The 22,025-nt window shown below is 30.0% G+C and overlaps 1 protein-coding gene across 1 annotated transcript in view; it reads left to right on the forward strand.

The window, feature by feature from the left end:
* The window catches only part of LOC142325700 (uncharacterized), a 118,513-nt gene that overhangs the window by 64,674 nt on the left and 31,814 nt on the right, over positions 1 to 22,025 (forward strand). The window contains exons 14-18 of the mRNA XM_075367728.1: positions 24 to 189; positions 4,750 to 4,857; positions 9,164 to 9,307; positions 15,999 to 16,259; positions 17,365 to 17,511. Of these exons, the coding sequence (XP_075223843.1) occupies positions 24 to 189; positions 4,750 to 4,857; positions 9,164 to 9,307; positions 15,999 to 16,259; positions 17,365 to 17,511 (826 nt within the window). The remainder of the gene's footprint in view (positions 1 to 23; positions 190 to 4,749; positions 4,858 to 9,163; positions 9,308 to 15,998; positions 16,260 to 17,364; positions 17,512 to 22,025) is intronic.

Below are 22,025 nucleotides of genomic sequence, written 5' to 3' on the forward strand. Positions count from 1 at the left end.
AATTTCATGTTTAAATATGACAGGTACCAACTACAAGAAGAGCTTCTTTCAAAAGATAGAGCACTTGAAACTCTTCAAAAGCAAGTTGAATGCCTTCAAACAGAAATGAAATTAATTTCAAAAGAAAATGCTGATCTTCAAAAAAAGTTGCTTCAAACATGCCAGGTATTTATTCCATCATCAGTTCAAGTAAATATTGAATTATTAATTTATTCATTCAAATTCAAATTTCAAATTTAAGGTGCACTTATAATTTACCAGCTTCTACCTTCATTATTTTCCTCACTGATATTAAAGTTAAATGTTTTGTTATGTAATCTTTTCACCTTTATAATAATCAGATACCTAATTATTAAATTGGGAAAATCTATGCTGGATTATTTTACATATTTAATTTGAATATTTATGAAGAAAAGTATATATTTTATATATAACTTTTTGAAAATTCAAATAATATATCAACATACTGTAGATGCGGGATCCCGTGAAGGTGGACTATTGATATTAGTTTTTTTTAATGTTTTTTTCTGTTATTGTGTTTGGCAGTTAAGTTGCTGTTTATATATATATATATATATATATATATATATATATAATGAAAGTTTATTAAAGTATATGTATTTAGCAAGTTTTCTATATAGTAGAATTTCCTATATTTCAGTATATATACATATATTGTATTTTTATAATCAAAAACCAAATTGAACCACCCAAGTACAGAATTACATTCCTTTGTATCAATATATTGTATTTTTATTATAAAAACTCAATGTACTGGTATAGAGGAATATGGATCTTATAAGTATTGACTTTAAAAAATCATATACATAGGAAGTTTCTGCCATACTTTATAAGCATATTACCGAGCTAACAAAGCAGGTGTGAAAATGAAAATACTTTTTTTTCTAATTACCACTAGCAAAAGATTTCATTAGATTTTGCTATAAAGGTGAAATAATGCTGTACTAAATTATTAAGTAAACTGGTTTTATATGCAATCATATTGAAATTTTTTTTAAAATGGGCCCTAGAATTTTATCTTCACTGTTTCCAAGAAAATTGTTAAACCTAAGAAAATTGGTGTGTAAAAGAACTATGCTTTTTAAGTTTTGGTATAAATTTCTTAAATTGTCAATTACCTAATAAAATTTCAAAAATTTGTACTTTTCCAACACTACTTTTTTATTTCTTGGATGGTAAACTTGATTTTGTGTAAAAGTCCATTTCCATTCTTGAATCATAGAGCATATTCTGTTGTTTTCATCTTTCCCTATACAAAGAAAAATAAAGTATTCAAATCAGGAGCTCTGGCTATCACACTTGCAGTACTCCTTCCCCAATCCAGATATTTGGCAATGTTTATTTGATATTCTAAGTAACATAGGAATCAAACTGAGTTTATGCTCTGTCTGCCTTGCTTTAAATACACTTTACCTTAAGAGAGACATCCTCTAAAAGCTGAGAAAACCCATTTTGAAGAAAATTTAGATAATTCTCTCCAATAGGTATGGAAGAAGCAAAAAAATTGAAAAAATTCCACTTTCTAATGACACAGTATCAAGGCAAATTGATGACATGACTGCCAGTGTTTGTGATGAGATAATTCAGCAAGTGAATTCAAGTTAATTTTTTATTATTCAGTTCGATGAATCAACAAATGTGGCAACATTTCTCAGTTCTTATGTTTTGTGAGATATGAATGCGATAGGAACGGATCAATAAAAGAAACTATTTTGCAAATCAATACCTGGTTGTGCAACAGGTATTGTTATGAATTTTTGTTATGAATGGTTTTAAATAAAATTGGTTATAAAAGCTGAAAAAAAAATTTTATTCAGCTTTTATTTAATTATCAATTTTCTTAAAATTAAATTCACTAAAACATTTTACTTAGTTATATATGATTATTTTTCATATAAGAGTGTATGTAAGTCATTCTTTTTGTTCAATAATTTGGGTTCATAGAGTTTTAGTAGAGCATTATTTGATCTTTAAAACAGAAATCTTCTGCTAGCCATAATTAAAAAATAATACATTTCCAGATGAAAGTTTTTATGGGTCAGTCCATTTGAAGTGACCCAAGCGGTAGTTGCTTCACCAATTCAAAATAAATTGAAATTTACCCACTTGTTTCATACATGTCCCAGGATCTTAAAAATATACTTTTTTTTAATTTCTTATTTAAGCAGTTTGCCTGTGGCGGCAATTTTTGTTACAGTGCACAACTATTTTTGTGATTGTAAGGGTTTATGGAAAAAATCAGAACTAAAAAACTATTGGTCCTGAAAGGATGAAACAAAAAGCAATTTATTCATACTTTCTCAAGGTAAAAGATTGGTCCAGTGGTTTACATAACTCTCTTCTTTCTATGAGAAAATTAACAATAAATTTGAACATGAAAAACGGTGAAATTTCACTTTTGGTCATTTTTTTCAAGAGGCAGGGATGGCATACACAGTTTGAATTATTTCTTTTATTTGTAGGTATGTTAGTGGTTTTACCTTAAATAATATTAATGGTGATATACTTACCCCTAAATTTTTATGAATTATTAAAAACTCATTTTTAAAATAAGATTCAAATTTTGGCTTCAAACAACCCTGTTGGGGCTGATGATAAAAATTTCAAATTTGCACAACTTGCAGTGTTTTTGTAAATGTTTATGACAAATAAAATAGTTTCTTGTGTATTGTACTAATGAAAAAGTTATAACCTCTCAAAAATCATGAAAAACGTGTTAAAAGCGATACCAATTTGCCTTGCTAAATAAGTGCTCCAAGTGGGTTTCTTGTCTTCTTGGCACTTTAATATTTTTATACTTATTACTATACTTGAAATAGACTTGTTTGAATCATTCAACTGCAGTGTTGATATTATAACAGGCGCTTGAAGTCATTTCCAGTCGTCAGGAAAATTCAGTTTAAGATACATTATCTCATCCTCTGTTGATTAATTTCATAGCATTGGATTAAATTCATTCTTTTCTTCTAAGCAATCAATTAATTGAAATATCAGTAAACATTGAAATGAACTTTAAAAGAGTGGATACCACCTTAATCCATCAGTTGTAGTTTTACAATAGTGTTTGGGGGCAAAAATAAAATTTTAATTTTTCTTTTTAATTTTTAGTGAGGTTTTCCAGTACTGGGTGTGCTCGACAGTTATCAATTAGCAATAAAATTTTTCACTTCTTTTTTCTCAGTTCAGTTCCAATTATGAGTTTCAGCTTTAAAAATTGTAGAAGTCATCCATCCCTTTGTATTGACCAAGTCCTTAACTGGATGTTTTTTGACATTCTTAAAACAAAGAGGAGTTTCTTGATTTTCCATTTACCAACAGTTTTCTTTTTTCAGTTACAGTCATATTCTAACACATAAGAACCGTGTAACAGTAAGCCTAACTTTTGAATGCATTCCTCCAACACATTTTTCTCCTTTTAAATTTAAATGTTTTGGTTGAAGTTAATTGATAAAAAAGGCCATTTCATCAAATTAATTATGTCTTCCCATTCATATCCCGATTTTATTAGTGACCATTTTTCAGCCAGCCAATTGCTAACTTCAGTTTTATCTGCGCTACTTTTACACTGCTAATTTTTGCAAAAACGATATGATGTCTGCTTTTAAGTTGGTTCAAACAACCATTGCTACAAATAATCCCTTGGTATTCTAGTTGTTCAGCAAATTTTTCTACCTGAATTTTCAATATTAACCCATTTATGTAAACATTTTCACTCCTCTTCACTTTAAACTACATAATAAGACCTTCATCCAAATAATTTTTTTCACACAGTTTTATCTTCTTTACTTGAGACTGATTTTTTTTTCAAAAGGTATCCTTAACTTATCATGGTTCTTCCAGACCTTTAAGATAGTGGAAGTAGAAAGTTCATGAATTTTACACAGTCAGAATTAGATCGCCCATTTTCTAATAATTCAACAATTTTTAATTTGTCACATACAGAAAGAATTTTGCTTCTGATGCTCGACATTACTTCTGTGCAGTAAAAATTTATCAACAACCACCACAACACACTCATAGAAAATACACTGACTTCAGGAGTTATATATACTGAGTTAAACACGAATATACTCAAAGCATATACAAAGCATCAACAAATCCATTTTAAGAATTGACTACCTGTAAAAACTTCATAATAGTGGAAGAATGGAATTTCACAGAATCCAAAAATAGTCAGTACAAAACTATACATGGATTATTACTGCATCTGGGTTATTTCTTATTACCCACTTTCACTTATTGTGAAGAAGTCATTGCCTCCCTAGTTTAATTGAACAACATCATTACAACATTCATTATTACAAACATAATAATGACTTCAATATTTAATATTTGTACCTAAATTTTAAAATCATTTGCAATTTTAATTAGTCAGGGAACAAATTTATTGTTCAAAAAAAATAATTTGCTCATTACCAACTTCTATTTGCTAAGAACCAACTTCTTATTTCATTACTAGCTCATTAAGACACACTTTATTATATATTAATTATATAGGAAACCAACCAATTATCTTTTTTTCCTCATTTCAACCACATTACCGTTACAGACGATCTTATTATAAGTGACTTTTACTGTATACATAAAACTTGTACTATTTTTTATATTTATTTTCGTATCTATAATTATAATTTAAATAATGTATGTGATATGATTTTGTTAAATTTAAGATTTAAAATTAAATGTCTTAATAATGTTTCTTAAAATTAATACTTAGATTTTTTTCAGCCTCCTCACCCACCAATGTGCAAGAAAGAATTATATATGAAATTTGTTGGCGCACTTCCTGATTGTGATACTCTAAAACCTCCATCAGAAGGCAAAGATTATAATTTTGTATGTTTGAATACCTGAATAGTAATTTATGTTTAGTAAAATTGTATTCCCTGACATTTTATTAATAATCATCAAAGATTTTTCCAAAACAAGTAGCCTACCTTCAAGTACCATCAAAATCACATCTGTTTTTCTCTTTGCTCGACAATCGTCTTGTGGGTCAAACACGTAAAATAATTAAAGGGGAGATGTTTAAAAATTCTAGATAGCTACGAGTCCTTAGAAACACCAAGTGGGGAGCTGTTTAAGTATTTATTATTCTGTAGTTTGGATTATGGCTGTATCGTCTACTGTTCAATGCATATTATCCTACTTAAGATTCTGGATGCTGTACGCCACTCTTTTTCTTTCTCTCACCACTGATGCCTTTAGATCAAGCCCTGTCGCAAGCATTCTTGTTGTTTGCAGTGAGCCATCACTTTGGAATAGGCAGGACCAGCTGCTAGCATATTACTCTGGCCATCGTAAAGGACAACCAAATCACCCGGTTCTTAAAATAGTCCTCACAAACTCTAATTTCCAATGATATGAACCATCCACATAATAATACCACCAATGGGTGTCCATACCCGGTGTTTAATGTACCTTTTAAATTTTGACACACCTATTTTCCCAACCTATCTCTGATCATATCCTCCAAGGAGATTTGACCCCATAAATTTTAATTATGACCTCACCATATACACAATAAAAAATTAACAACTCCAACTCCTCTTGTCTTTCAGCAAATATTTTATCATTTTCTATCAGAGACAAACCCAGACGCAGTATAGTATACACAGATGGGTTGACGCAGAATGATACTATTGGTTGCGCTTTTGTTGTAAGTAACAGATCTTATGTGTTTTGTCTGTATTGTATTACAAGTGCCTACAATGCTGTACTATAAGTCTTGAATGGCTTTGAATGTCATTAAATCAAAATATTGTCACATTCTTATCTGTAGCGACTCATATAGTGCTCTCCAGGTTTTAGAAGGTTTGTATTCCAGACATCCTATTGTCACCGAATATACATAATATAATCACTGAAGTGAATCATAACAATACACAGGTGGATTTCTACTGGATCCCTAACCATGTGGGAATCTGGGTAATGAACGTGTGGATTCCACTGCTAAAGGTATGAAGCTAACTGTCTTTTACTACTTAAGTTACAACTACCCATTTTATTAATTCCATTAAACATACACTTCAAGGAAGGTAGCAAGGTGACTGGACTGCTATAGTGAATAATAAACTCTAACACATCAAAGATGTGTTTATCTGTAAGTGACTACCAGAGCCACTCACGGATACCTGATGTCGGCAGAAAACACACCACTATGCATATGATGTGACTGCCACTTGATGTGCGTGCACCACGTCCTTGTGGACTGCATATGTTATGCAGCCTTACACCACAAATTTAAATTGCCAAGAGACATATGGCGCATCTAGGAAATGAAAAGAATGTACCAGACAGGGTATTGTTACTTCTAAGATAAATCAATATATACTCTCAATAAGGTTTAATGATAACCAATCATACATTTTATTTTGTTATTTGTATTACATATCGTATGTTAATGGTTATGTTTCTTTTATTATTTTAGTTAATCTTACTATTTAAATTTTCGTCTTAGTTTTAACCTTATTTTATTAATATTTAAATATAAAAAAAAGGCCTTTTTGTTACTATCTGACCCCAACAACGATAACGCAAAAGTGTTTTTCACCCTCCCCCTCAAAAAATATTTAGTTCCTTAACATTTTCTGCGTAACATTATTTTTTATTTTTTTTTTGAAATAAGATTTCCGTAATTTAGTTTCGAAGCGTGTACCAAAAATTCCTGTGGATGACTGCAGGCCACAGTACCACAAAGAGTGTCTGCTCCCTTTTGGCAAAAGACTGAATTTGTTTTCAAAGCAAAAAAGTGTTAAACAGGTTGATTTTAATGTACTGTTTTAATATTATTTGTTTAAGTCCATTAAATTTGAATATTTTTTTGTCAAGCCTTATCTGTTGTCAAGAGAAGGTACACAAGATGTTAATCATAAAATTCTATTCTATAATTCAGATTATAGGAAGGTCAAATGTAGAAAGAAAAAATTAAAAAGTTAAAAATTTCCTTGGTATAATCTTCATCCAATTTGTTTTTTTTTCTACAACAATTTATTCATAACTTGTTTGATACTGATGACCTTAATAGTGAAGATCTGTACTTGTATATAAGCATGTGGTTGTACAATTCTCTGCTCTGAGGCAGTTCCTTGCACCATGTCAGTCTGTCTGTTTACAATTAAGCTATTGAGTTCACTAGCTTCAATTTCCTTTCATATAATATATAATTTTTACTTTTTTTCATAATGTATTTGCATCTTTTAGCATTGTTTTAAATAACCCTTCTCTCATTGTGTTTTATACATAATGGCTGGTTTGATATCTGTCTTTCATATTGTGAATTGTTCTGATTAAGCTTCTCCACTGCGTCTTATAACTGTTGCTTCTGACTTTAGCAACCTAATATATTATCAGAATTAATCAGGTTTATTATATTCAAGATATAATTTGCGTTATAAGTAAATGTAACATTAAAACTAAACATTAGCACTTTTTGAAATACATTGAATACAAATCATTTCTATGATTATGATGTACGCATATACTTGACAAAAAATGTTTCCCTTAATATGGGAGCTTTCCTTTCCATTTCCACAGCAGCCATGCAGGGATCATTATTACAGAATTATTATTGCAGCAGCATCATTATTACAGGGGATATTAACACTAATTTTTTATTGAGATTCAAGGGACCAAAGAAATATTTCATTGTATTCAGGATTCTGCTTAAACCAGATTCTTTTGACCCACCACTTATTTAAAAATGAATGCTGATAGAACTAATACATGATGATCCCATTTTGCACCATCATTCATAATTATGTTCAGTTATAATTTTTCATAGGTTTTTCTTCTATTCCCACTTATTTTTTATTAATAATTATATATACATTTTTTTTTGCATGAAAGGTTTCTTTTGGTCCTACACACAGTTTATCTTTTACTCATTATTGTAATGAGTATGTCATTAACATTGGTTTTTTAATTATTTGTATATTCCTTTAATTTCACAGTGGATACTGAATGCAATTTCCCCTAATGCAGCTTCTTACCTGTTTCATGACTTTTGTAACTATATTTCATAATGTTTGAGATTTCCCTTTTTGGTTTTCAGTTTTTTAGGTGTATTAAACATTGGTTCTTATGAAAAATTACACTTTTTAAATATCCTCAAAACAAAAAACGTTGATGGTGTAAGAGATCAAGGAGTGACCAAAATATTTTTCCTATGTAATTATCATTTAATTAACTTATTGGGGCTAATACTATCTTGCTGAGTCAACATTCTCATTTGTTTTCTTCTAGTTATCTAATAATCTGTTGGATTGTGACTAGATAATCTTCACCATTTATAGTTTTTTTTTTTTTCAAAAAGTAAAGGATACCTGTCATGGTAGCAGGAGATTATATCTTAAGCACTATCTATAAGTGTACATAATGATTGTGAAACATATGAGGGTTTTATTACTTTGTATTTGTTATTCTGACTATTCACATACCCATCCATGTGAAACTAAGCCTTTTCACGAATATAAATATATCCAGTATTTCAAGCCCATGTTCATTGACAAAAAATTGAAATAAAAAAGAAAGTAATTATAATATTTTTGTAGCCAAAAAACCAGCAGCTGTGAACAGTTGTTGCTGTCAAGATTTTCTGCTGCTTTAAAATTTTTCAAATTGTTCCACAAAAATTTTCTGGCTGAGCTAGAGACATGCTCAGAATACTCATGTACTTAAGAACAGTTAAAAATAATTATCAGCCTGAACACTTTTAATCCTGTACACTACCAGTTTCATAAAATTTATTTATAAAACATGATGCAGCAGTTTATGTATTGGGACTGCAGACTGGAAGATTTCTTCTGAAACTCACCATTCACATGTTTGAAATATGTGTACTGGAAATAAGTCTTCAATAATCACATATCCATCCTTCAAAATGACATGGTTGACACAAGTCAAAGGATAGATTCTGAAATGACACTAGGGTATGAAAAGTTACTTCAACTGTTGTGTGCAAAACTTTTAAGTATAGTGTTACTATCTGGCAATTAGATTATCATAAAGTTTACCCTCACATAAGTTGTGCATTCTTATCCTAAGGATTACATCATTTATTAAACACCAATTATGCATATTGTTGCATTTGTATGCTTTTTTCTTCTGTAAAATTTATTTTTAATTCTTCTTTAAACTGCAGGAAAAAGAAATACTTCACATGGAAGATGTTGTGAATAACATGAAGAATGAGCTATCTAGTGTTCAAGAAGAACGCAAAAAGTTAAGCTGCCAAGCACAAATGTTACAGTGTTGTTTTGCTCATCTCCCAACAAATACAAAAGAAGTGTGTAGTTTTTATTTTTTTAGTATTAAGATGATTAGGTATTAAATTAATATATTATGACATTCAATTTATACTTGTGTGAAGCAATATCACACAGTATGAAGATTTTAAATATAGACCTGCATTCATTTTTTTATTTATTAAACAAAATAAGCATTTCTCATAAAAATAGTTTGCTTCTTCCCAAAGTTTGTGAAATTTCCTATATATAAATGATAATTCATTTATCATTTATTAATTATACCAGATATCATATATATATATATATATATATATATATATATACATTATTGTATATACTTCTTCAGTACCAGTATGACTAGCTGTATGTTTGTTTTTTCGTTTTTATAAAAGTGAAATGTAGAAACCAAAAAGCGTTACAATAAAAGGTTTCTGTTAATGGATTGTTATTTGACATGCAATATTCTATATTGAATTAGGAAAGGAATATCATCAGCCAAGATTTATTTTCACAATAGTTTCTAGATGCCAAGGATTCCATTATATTGTAAATAATTGAAGAAATTAACTTTGTCCTGTTGTCAATCTCAGTTTCTTATAACTCTAATATTTATTAAATTTTATTTCAATTACAGTAGATGATTAATTAAAATATTGTTCTCTCTATACCTTCACACAAAACCTTTTAAAAAAATTCATAGGAAGATGTGAAAATTTTAAGTCAGATTAGGTCCCTAATTAATTTTTTAAAAATTAAGTCTGAAATTTTGGTTTAATTATTTCTATTAAAAAAAGTCAATTTTCCATTTCGATTTTTATTCACATTGTTGTCAGATTTTTAGAAATAAACTGTAAACCTTTTTTGATGGAAACTGCTGCAGTGGCATGCATTTTACAGTCTCATCTGAATTTATTTTATTGTTTATTAAAAATTAGTGTATGTTGAGAGGCACATTTTGTTACACTAGCCATAACATAAGGATTATTAGTGCAAGATTTTTTTTATACCAAGACAAGATTTTGTATTTTGTTCTAACAACTTCAAATTTAAAATTTGTTATAATTTTTAGCATTGAATGATTCATAATATATTTTTTTACACAAAATTAAATGGTATAATTTATTTTGGTCAATTTGTCATTCATTTTTGGAGTTTTTCAGAGCCAGAAACAATATTGTTATTGTTGTTGTTGTTGTTCTTGTTTTTGCCATCACTGAAATAAAATTAATTCCATACAACTTTATTCTGTCCCAACATGCAACATTTCACATTTAAACTTTAGGTGCGAACTAATATTTTTTTAATTTATTAAATTTTGGTTTTACATGAGGAGCATTCTAAGTTTCCTGAATCCCAGCTAAAGATTCATGGGTCAGTTTGCATTGATTCAGTCATTCATTTATCATAATTCTTTTCAACGTTATCACAATGTTTTTCTTTAAGTTGCTATTGACTGGCACGACCATTTTTTTGTGGAACCTCCATCCAGTGTTCTGTTTAATTTTGGAGAACTATAAAAGCCAGTTTATTAAATTTAGCGTTGATCATAGCATTTAATTTTTACTACATATCCCCATCAATTTTCAGGTTTCTCTCATCTGAGACATTACCAGAACCACTAAACGACTAGACCATTAGACACGAGGTACAAAGTTTACAGTCTACCCAGAGCTCTTATTCACTATTACATTAACAGTTAACACAAAATATCTAAAAAATTTGGCTGAAAATTGTTTCAGAAATTTTTCGATGCAATGGGCATAAATTGAATAGGAATCCTTTAAAAGATAAATAGAATAATGGAGAGCACATATGCATATTGTTTAGACATTACTGAAATAGTTTAATAGACATCATTACTATTTACATTACTTTATTACCTAAAGAAAGATTAAGATATTGTTGATACACATAGATTTTTTTTTTTAATTTTATGAAGGGTATTCAAAAAATAATGATAAGTTAATAAAATTTTTAATAAGGAATTTTTAAACTCTGTGGCAACATAATTTCCGACAGCCTCGAAATGACAGTTAAGAATTTATCATGCTCATTTATAATATTATGTTTGCAGTGTGTGTTTAAATTGACTGACACTACCAAATTCTAAAAAGTACAAGTTGCATTCAGCCATTCCATTCCGTAGTATAAAAGGAGAAACTGATGTTGGAATCAGCTAAATGAGTAGACCAAATACCATTATCATAATAATGAACTTAAAGCAAAAGAAGAGAAGATATAACACTAGCAAAAAAGTTAAAGTTAATATAAATTATATGAATATAAATTAATATGGCAGTAATATAAATTATTATGGCAAACCATCATCCACTTGAAGAAAGGACCATTAATTTAAGGGTTCTCACTAACTTTCTGCCTCAAGAATATAACACAAAAGACAATGCTTACTGTGAGCCCTGAAAAAACTGGTTAATATTTAAAGAAACAGAAATGAATGTTTGATGTGAAAAGTATGCATACAGTATAACTCATTTAGAGGTTGTTTACATCTTACACATAAGTTTTCATGGCCTTCAAGCTTTCTTTTTTTTCTGTTTAGCCTTCAGGAATTACCATTCAGAGGATGATATAAATGATTGTAAATGAAGTGTAGTCTTGTACAATCTCAGTTCAATTCCTGAGATGTGTGGTTAATTGAAACCCAGCCATCAAAGAACATTGGTATCTACTATCTAGTATTCAAGTCTGTATAAAAGTAACTGCCTTTACCAGGACTTGAACACTAGAACTCTTGACTTCCAAACCAGCTGATTTAGAAAGACACTTTCACCACTAGACCAACTCGGTGAGTTCATAACCTTCAAGCTGTTTGGCTTATTCTTCACACAACCCAAACTTTGTACAAATATTTTTATGCAGTTGAAAGAAAATTAGCTTGTTTCAAGGGAACAACATGGTTCAAGATCTGGTTATGTTGCTGTGTAGGAAGAAGGGTGTAGGACATACATACCTGTAACACAAAAATTAAGAAATTCAAATGCTTTTGCAAATTAGAATGCATTGGTATGAATGGTGATATGTTCTAAGTAAATAAACAATATTCAAAAGAATATACTTTCAAAATTTTAAATATCTCGCTATTTTATTAATGCAAGTTTATTGTATCTACAATAAAAATATGTTTACATTTAATTATGACTTAAGTTCATTCTCATGGGAATGACATTCCAGGAGTTCTTAGGTGAAAAGAACAATTATTCTACATTTTCATCACTCTAGGCTCCTTCCTTTACTAAAATTATGAGTCTGAAGATGTTATGATGTTACAATGGGGAAAAATACCAATGGTTAAATCAGTATGATTTTTTTTTTATACAACAGCATTTAAAAGACATTTGAAAAATTTATGTAAATGAATACGTTAAATAGTGATTATTAAATTTGTAAAATATTATTTTTTTCTCCTGATACTTTTAGCCAAATTCAAAGAACTTCTGAATGCTCCTCACAAATATATTTGTTGTTAAATCATTTATAATTATAAAAAATAAGTGAGAAATTTTTTTTTTTTTAATAATTGAGTAAATGCAATTTGAAATTAATTTTTATTATGAAATTGAAATTTTTTCTTTCTAAGTATGTTAATTTCTGGGGAAAAATTTCCCAATAAATACACTTTTGTTTAATAAATATATATAACATTTATTACATTATTATTAGTAACATTAATTAAGCATTAACAATATTTACACTTACTTCATAATTATATTACTTATGTAAATTATTGTAGTAATATTGAAATTATTTTATAACTCATAGGTTGGTTATCTTCTGTGTAGCTATTAGTTTTCTATGTTAAGATTGTATTGACATACTCTTATATCTGGGCTTGATGATTTACTGTTTTTACTCCCTGGGTTCAGAAGTGTTTGTGTTTTTTGTGTGTGTGTGTATATATATGCATGTTTTTTTTTTTTATTTTAGTTGAGATTTTGTACTCTCTGTACATTTACATTATTTAAAATGTCATTTTTGCGAATCACAAAACAGTTCTTGTTCTTTAGGTTATTACTATATAATTAAAACTAATTCACCATCTACCTCTACCTCAACCTCCTACAAAGGAGAGCAGCAGTCATAGAAAATTTTTTGTGAGAAGGAGAACAAAAACTAGACGTAACAAAAAATATAATAATTCACCCTTATTAAACTAAATTATTAAGTTACTATTTATAAGTGTGGAAATGCCAAATTCAATATAAACAACAATTAACATGTATGATGTGCAGTGTCTATTAAACATGTCCAAATAAATATACAATCATTTCCAGAATAAAATCTACTGGAACATCAAAAAGATTTCTCTTTTTGCAGGTGTTACATGAAAAAGGAACTGTTTTGTAATAGATAAGATTATAAAATAATTAAAATTAGTGTGTTTAACCAGTTAATAGAAAGTGCCTATTAAGTTAGGGTATTAAAAAAATTATAATAAATTGAAAAAATAACATATATTTCATTAAATAAACAAATACACTAAATATAACGCAGAATTCACAAATGCAAAATATATAATTGTAATTGAAACCCAAGCATCAAAGAACACTGGAATTCACTATATAGTACTCAAATCTATATAATAGTAACTCTCTTTACTAGGATTTGAACCTTAGAACTCTTAACTTTGAAATCAGCTGATTTGTGATGACAAGTTCGCAAATCGAGACCAACTTGATGTGTTCCCATTGCTGTACTACCACTAACATTCTGCTTTTTTCATTCAAATACTATAGTAAAATATTTTCTTTCATTTCTGTTTTGCAAAGATAAACATTTACTTTTCTACTACTTCTGGTAGAAATTCACTATGCAATCACCCATAGCAATAGTTTTTATAGTAAGGCGGATCTCATTTAACATCCATTCAACTTTCTTTTAACCTTTTTAAATTGAAATTCATTGTGATAGTTATTCTTCATCTCATATGAAATTTTTACTTAATATTTTTACTAATATTAGGTGATAATAAGTTTTAATAACCAAAATGTACTATCTGAATAAACTGTTATTATTTACTACTTGAGTTTGAAATAACAATATGCGTGTTTACACAAATAATAAATGATTGTATTTTTGTGAAAACCAAGAAATATATATAAAATCAAAAAATATAGAAATTAGATATATTTTATATTTCATAGATATATTGTATTCTCAAAACAAGAAATAGGGAAAATTAAATGCAATAGGAGATAACATTTGAGTATGATGGTTGTTTCTCTCTACCTACATTGTTCAAATATCCTATTAGCTAGAAATAATTTTTTCATGTCTCTGGTGTTTGCAATTAACTAAACTTAAAATCAAGGAAATAATTGTCATTTCTACAGCTACAGACTGGCACACGAAATGATCCAACGTTTGGTTCTGTTAAAAAATATTTATTTTAATCGTAATACAGAAGAGTAAAATACAACGCGTTTACTATGTACCCTGAGATTATGTTTTGCTTGTCACATGTTCAATATTACCACCATTATGTCTAGCAACTTCTTAACATGAACTGCTATGTTGTTAATAACTTGACGACACATATCCTCAGTTATATAGTTGCATGCCTCGATGACTCAAGTTCCATCACTGTACAAGGATGTTTAGAGAAAATCTTTTCCTCTAGAAATCCCCCAAAGAAAATAATAACGCGAATTCAAATCAGGACTGTTCGGGGCTTGTTCTGTCCACACTCAAAACGATTAGGAAATTGGTTTGAAAAGTCATTTCAAACCAATTCTTTTTCTGCATTAAAAGTTGAATGCAGAAAATCTAAAACAAGATTAGCTGTGTCCGGTCTGGCTTCATCATACATGAACCACTCGTATTCTAATTGAAACCCTTCTGAAAGAAGCTGAGGAACAAAATTATTAGCAGCATGTTTAGATAACATTCATTATCTGTTCAAAAAAGAATGGTCCTATTACCCCATGACCTGAGATAGTGGCCCATACTGTAATTCTTGGAGTGTGATGCATCTTTTCATGAAACATGTGGATTTTCAGAAGCCCAAAAACACACATTTTGTTTATTAACAATCCCGTCTAGTTGATAATGTGCCTCAACTGAAAACCAAACATTGTTCAACAGTCTTGGTTTACAGCCCATTCAGCGAATGCTATTCTTTGATGTTTGTTGTCAACCATTAAATTAGGCAACACTGGTTTTTGTATGGATACAAATGCAAATCAGTTTTTTATAATTCAGTGCATAGATTGCCTAGAAATTTCATGATATGCTATTGCTTTTCTTGTTAATTTGCCCGGGCTCCTCAGCAATGCTGCTCTGACAGCTTTGACATTTTGTAAAGAACGGCAGGCCATTCGCGCGTAATCTCAAATACTGAATTATCACTATAAAAGTTTTTTAAGTGTACATATTGTTTTAAATGAGTGGGACCACCAAAATTGGAAATTGCACAAAACTGTCTTTGTGTAAGCACTACACTTTTCATTTCATTAAAAAACAACACGTCTTTACACGCTGTTCAACAGTCAGTTTTCCTTTGTCAGCCATCTTTGAACGATACTCAAACAGCACGTTCAGAAAGAGAAGAAACTAATACTCATGAACTGCCATCACTTCTGCAAGCATAAAACACATTAATAATTATTATCCAAAACAAATGTTGGATCATTTTGTGCGCCACTCTGTACATTTAAAAGAAAAATTATTTTAAATGAGAAACAATAAAAATCGTATTTTGTTTCATTTCAGGCAGCGAGACAAACACATGAGGGATCTGAAACAATTAATTGTATAAAAGTATTAGAAGCAAAATTAAAGGAAGTTAATGAACAATACTCTACTTTAAATAATGATTATAAAGACAAATTATGTGAGATATCTTGTTTAAGAACTCAGTTGACAACTTTAACTGTTGAAAACGAACAGTTAACAGAAAGGAGCTGTTGTGCTGAGGCTACAATTGAAGATCTCTTCGCAAGAATAAAAGTAATTGATTCAGAGAAAGAGGCTGTGAGTATTTATTTTGTTTATTATTTTATTTTGTTTCTGTGTGCGACATACTTAAAGGAACCATCCTCACATGCGTGGATGGTAGTAAGTTTTGTAGTGCCATATAAAATATATGAAGGAAACTTCGAAACTGTTTTGTTCATTTCCAATAACCGCAATTTTAGGACTGTTCTAGATAACACAATATATGCATACTGAGATGGTATTACAAATATTTTCTATTTAGATTCTAGCCCAGCTCCTATAGTCCAAAATTATATATTGAATTAATTTGTTTGTTAGTTGGTAGCTCATCAAGTGCATTTAATCTCTTATTTTCTTTAAGAGAGTTGCAATAAATTATTTAACAATAGCTATGTTGCAACGCATTGTGCTCTTCCATAAACAAAATATTTTGTTAAGACATTCATTAGTTTTGTACAACAGAATTTACCATAATTTTAAAGTGGGGCTACTGTAATTCTAGTATCAAAATCTGGAAAAGCCTGCATCTGTAGATATCAAACTGAGAAGTATTTTTTTACAAGCCGGTGGATGAGCCTCTGATATGGGTGATATCTAGAGAAAAAGTTTCTTACCACAATAAATCAGTGCAAATATCCACCAATCATTTAAACGTTCTTGATGTAACTATGACAAATTTAGGAAAGTGCTCTGTATTTCTTATCTCTCCATAAAATTAAAATTTAAAATTATTAACATTTTTTTTCTGCTAAAAAATAATGAGCAAGTTTTTTTCCAAAACTTCGGCATTTCTTCTACTTTTAAAAAGTAGTAGTAAAAGTGTCAATGTGTGATTTAATTATGAGGAAGCCAAGAAAGGTAGATAATTGTACTCTTATAAAAATTAGAATATCATAAAGTTATAATAATTTTATATAAGCTATACCTGTTTTCCTTTCCAGATTTATTTTACTTGGAAAATTTGTACAACTTGTTCCATGTGTACTTTCTTCTATTATTTTTAACATGTAGGGAAAAAACTATATATTTAATTGTACAGAACATTAATATATAATTTTTTTTAAAATGAAATCAGGTTTCAAATTGTCAGTACTTATTTGCTTTAATTAATATCTTTATTTATATTAATTAAAATTTACAGGTCATGGTTTGTAGAGATAAATTTATTGATATGCAGCAGCAGGTAATAGTTATTAAACAAACATTGCAATCTCGAATTGAGGAAATTGAATCACTTAAAATGTTGATTGAAGAACAGAAAATCCATATAGAAGATTACAAGGAAAAGGTATTTATTTTATTTTATACACGTATTAATTTTAATTACCTTATAAGTTAATGTTAAATATGGTTACTTATTACTAGATTTACATTTACATTTGGAATTTTATTTATGACCCACAAATTTCTTCTCAAACCTCCATCATCCAATTGCTATTTCATCTAATGCAATTGATTATATTACTTATTTGGACGTTTTTTTATAATCATGGTAGGCTAGATTGTTGGAATTTGTTTGCGCAGAGACTGCAAGTAAAAGTCTGATTGGCTTGCAAGGGTATTGAGGGATATTCATCCCCCTTTTAATTGCAAAGCCTGACATTGGTTCCTTGTTACTGGGTCTTTCTAATTATCAGGCGGGTATTTAATTATTTAATGGCAGTTATATATTTATTTTTATTTTAAGATGAAGTTGAGGTTCACAATCCAGTCCTTGTAGATTGGGTTTTGAGTGTTATTTTACCTCAGGTTACTTCTTGGGAGATCAGCAAGATATTTATGTCTTTATCCAGGCTTGATTCCCCTCTTATCCATCTGCTAAAGGCCTTTCAGTCTAACAAGAATGCACCTGATGGGAATCTTAGTTATTTGGGTACAATGCAAATTCCCTTTGCAGAGAGAGTCGCATTCACATGTGCTGTTGGTGAGCCAATAAGATGAAGAAGAATTTTGTACTTTCTTCTTAGTTCTCTACATCATCATCTTTGTCTTCATCATCATTATCATCTTCTTGCAGCAGCTGAGTTGGCTGAACCCAGTTTTTGTTGCTTTTTTCTTTTTTTTTCTGACCACTCTCCATGGTGTTTTTTTTTCTTTGTAAATATTTACAACCTTAAACTTAGAAAGAACTGTGAATCTGATGAAGAGCATCAGAATTGAGAATGCAAACCTCTTCGTTCTCTCTGTCAGATGGCTGCTGAATTTTCTTCCTCCAGCTCATTCACTGTTTGATGGCAGTCTTCATTATCTTTTCTTCATAGGATTGAGGATTGTGGGGAGGACTTATAATTAATATTAGAATAAAATTATTTGCATACGCAAGGGTGCAACGATGAACTAGTGTTTGCCCCATACAGAAAACAGCCACCATTTTCTTCTAGATAAACACGGTATTTAGGAAGGGTTTGGTGGGATCACAAGGCTGAATTAAAGGTGTCCTTGTCAATGTGGTCGCTGTTGTCAACCTGTAACAAACCTGAAACAAAGGTTAAGGAAGGGGAGGCCCCCTATCTGGATGTGTCTTTTGTTGCATGTAATTCCTCAGCATTTATCTGAACTGTGACCCTAGCACTGGAGGGAGTTTGGCAGATGAATGACAAACTTCATGAGAGTTTTTGTTTTATTGTTGATGCTGACTAGTTACTACACCTTAGATCTTTCTTACCTTTTGGGTTAAGCTTATCTTCTGAGCTTACTTTTGAGCTTTGAGTCGTCTGGTGTTTTCAGTCGATGTCACTCTTGTATACTATCTATAAAACAAAGATTTAAATTTGACTTCTGAATTGAAGTTTTCTGGTGGTTTTAGTTTCAGTTGGTGTTATGTCCATGTCTAATCTATAAAAAAAGAGAGACAGGAACACCTGATAGCAAGGCTTCCAGCCTTGTTTGAGTTACCTTAGTTCTCATGGTTTTGCCAATTATGGTGGTTTGTCAAGGACAATGTGAGCATCTTCTTACTTCCTGTGGGGAAGGATTCTCTCAGCAGATGTCTCTGAAATACTGGTGCTCTAACACATCAGCCCATCCAGAGTCTCTGTGCTTGTCACACCCACTTACAGCAAAAGTACTAGATTGTTTTACTTGTTATATGAGCAGCACTATTACACTGAATTCAATACGTAACAGTATATTTAAAGTAATTAAAGCAATTTTACTAAAAAAAAATACTGCTGATGCAGGTATTAAAACATTTATTATGAAAATTAAAAAACTGTATTGCTTTGGAAATAAAAATAAAATTGTTCACACATATATATATATTTATTTATATTGTCTTCAGTCATTTTACTGGTTAGATTCAAAGCTCTCTAAGATTCCCTATTTAGTGTGTCATTTCATTTCGGTATACCCGCTACATCTTACTTCCCTAAGAATTTGTTTTACATATTCCAAATGTTGCCTGCCTACACAATTTTTCCCATCTACCTGTCCCTGCAATACCAAAGCAACTATTCCAGTATGCTTTAATATATGGCCTATAAGTTTATCTCTTTTTTTAATTATATTTTTCTGAATGCTTCTTTCTTCATTAGTTTGCCATAGCACCCCTTTGTTTATCACTTTATCCACCCATCTGATTTTTAACATTTTCCTATAGTACCATATTTCAAAAGGTCCTAAGCTTTTCTTCTCAGATACTTCGATTGTCCAAGTTTCACTTACATTTAAAGCTATGCTCCAAACATATACTTTTTCAAAAATGTTTTCCTGGTGTTTAAATTAATTTTTGATGTGAGCAAATTATATTTCTGACTGAAAGCTCATTTTGCCTGTGCTATTTGACATTTTATGTCACTCTTGCTTCATCCAGCTTTAGTTATTCTACTTCTGAAATAACGGAATTCTTCTATCTCCATAATGTTTTCTTATTTTTATATTCAGTGATATATCTACATTATTTCTACTACATTTAATTTAATTTTGTTCTTGTTTATTTTTATGGGGTAGTTCTTGTGAAAGACTTCATCCGTGCCATTCATTGTTTCTTCAAAATCTTTTTTACTCTAGCTAGAATTACTATATCATCAGCAAATCGTAGCATCTTTATCTTTTCACCTTACACTGTTACTCTGGATCTAAATTGTTCTTTAACATCAACTGCTAGTTCTATGCAAAGATTAAAAAGTAATGGGGGACAGGGAAAATCCCTATCCCCCATAGGGAGGGGTTGGACTCCCTTTTTTGGGTTATAAGTAGTGATTGAAAAACAAAACCTGTAGATAATTTAATTGTGAACAAAATTGTGTAAGATAAGTTAAATAACACAAAGGAAAATTATAATTTTTTCCTGAGAAATGGATTGGTTGTGGAGGTGCACAATCCTGGCCACCAAGATTGCCTGATCTAGCATCTTTAGTTGTTTGATGTCACTTAAGTTTGGATTTTTTCTTGCGTTTGGATGAAAAATATTGTCTACAAAACAAAAATTAATTCTCGTGAGGAATTAATTGTCCGCATTGTAGATGTGTCTGAGCAACTTAAGGACAGCCCTGAAGAATAAAAAGAATAACAAAAGCGGTACAGAAGCATGCCAAGAAATGTGTTGAAAATGGCTAGCTTATTTTTGAACATTTATTATAAACTATTATGTATAATGCACGTTAGTCTAGTGTACTATTTCTAAATAATATTCATATTTTTCTAATTTTTCTGCTTTATTCAACTTATCTTAACCATTATGTTCAGAATTAAATTTTCTGTAAGTTTTGTTATAAAGTTTTATTTGTTTCACCCATTTAACAAAGTTATTGAACATAAAAACAGGGATTATACCTCAGTTTATTGGATTCACCCCAGATTTCTCAAAAACTACTGCAGATACAGTTCTGGGACTTATTGTATTCAATTTTTCAGGTAAAAATAATCATAAAAAATCACTAACTCTGCCCCTTAATTAACGTCCTAAGATTTTCAGTACAACCTCATTTCACTGGGATAGCTGAAATCCGAGAGAAATTTTTACTAGCCGTAACTCGCAAATAAAGCATTTTAGGATATATGTTTATGTGACTTTTTTCATTATTTTCATAAACAGAATATGTTATGTAAATCCTGGGAAAACTTTGTAATTCACTCTGTATGCAGTATATATTTACAGATTCTTAAAATTCCATGGCATTGTACTGTGTGGTGATTTGGAACATTAACAAAATTAAAAACTTTCTGTAAACATATCTTCAGAATAACATTGTTTTGAATTTAAGGCTAGCAAAATATTTTGATGCAGTTTCTGCACAAGGAAAAATCAAAGGAAATCATAATAAAATTCAACTAGCCCAAATTAATGGGCAAGTTATTTTCTATAGTTTTTGAACTGAAAAATTTATAAAACAAGTCCTTATATAACTAATAGAATAAGTTCTTAAAAGAAAATCATTGCAAAGCCCAAAAAAAGTTGGAGTTTAAAAAAACGGTAGGTTTACCATAAATTAACTTGTTAAACTGCCTATATCGTAACTTCAATTAGATTATGTACTCAGATCATTATTTGAGTGAGTCATTAAACACTAGAAGTACTACCCTCATATCAACAAAACAAGTTTTGATCGCAATAATAACAATTTTGTCCTAAATCAGATTTACTTAAAGTTCTCTTGATTTACTTAAAAACCAAAAAACAGATTCAGAAATTTAATAAGCCTCTAATGAAAATATTTCTCTCTGCCCAGGTCCACTTTCAGGAATGAGGTCAATGCCTACACCACCCTCTTCCACACCGCAGCTGTACCACACAGTTCTTCACATATATATTCTGATCCTAAAAGCAGATATCTCTTCTAACCAGGCCTCAATGCCAAAATG

This window comes from Lycorma delicatula, chromosome 5 (assembly GCF_047948215.1).
Source record: "Lycorma delicatula isolate Av1 chromosome 5, ASM4794821v1, whole genome shotgun sequence".
NCBI classification, from domain to species: Eukaryota; Metazoa; Arthropoda; class Insecta; order Hemiptera; family Fulgoridae; genus Lycorma; species Lycorma delicatula.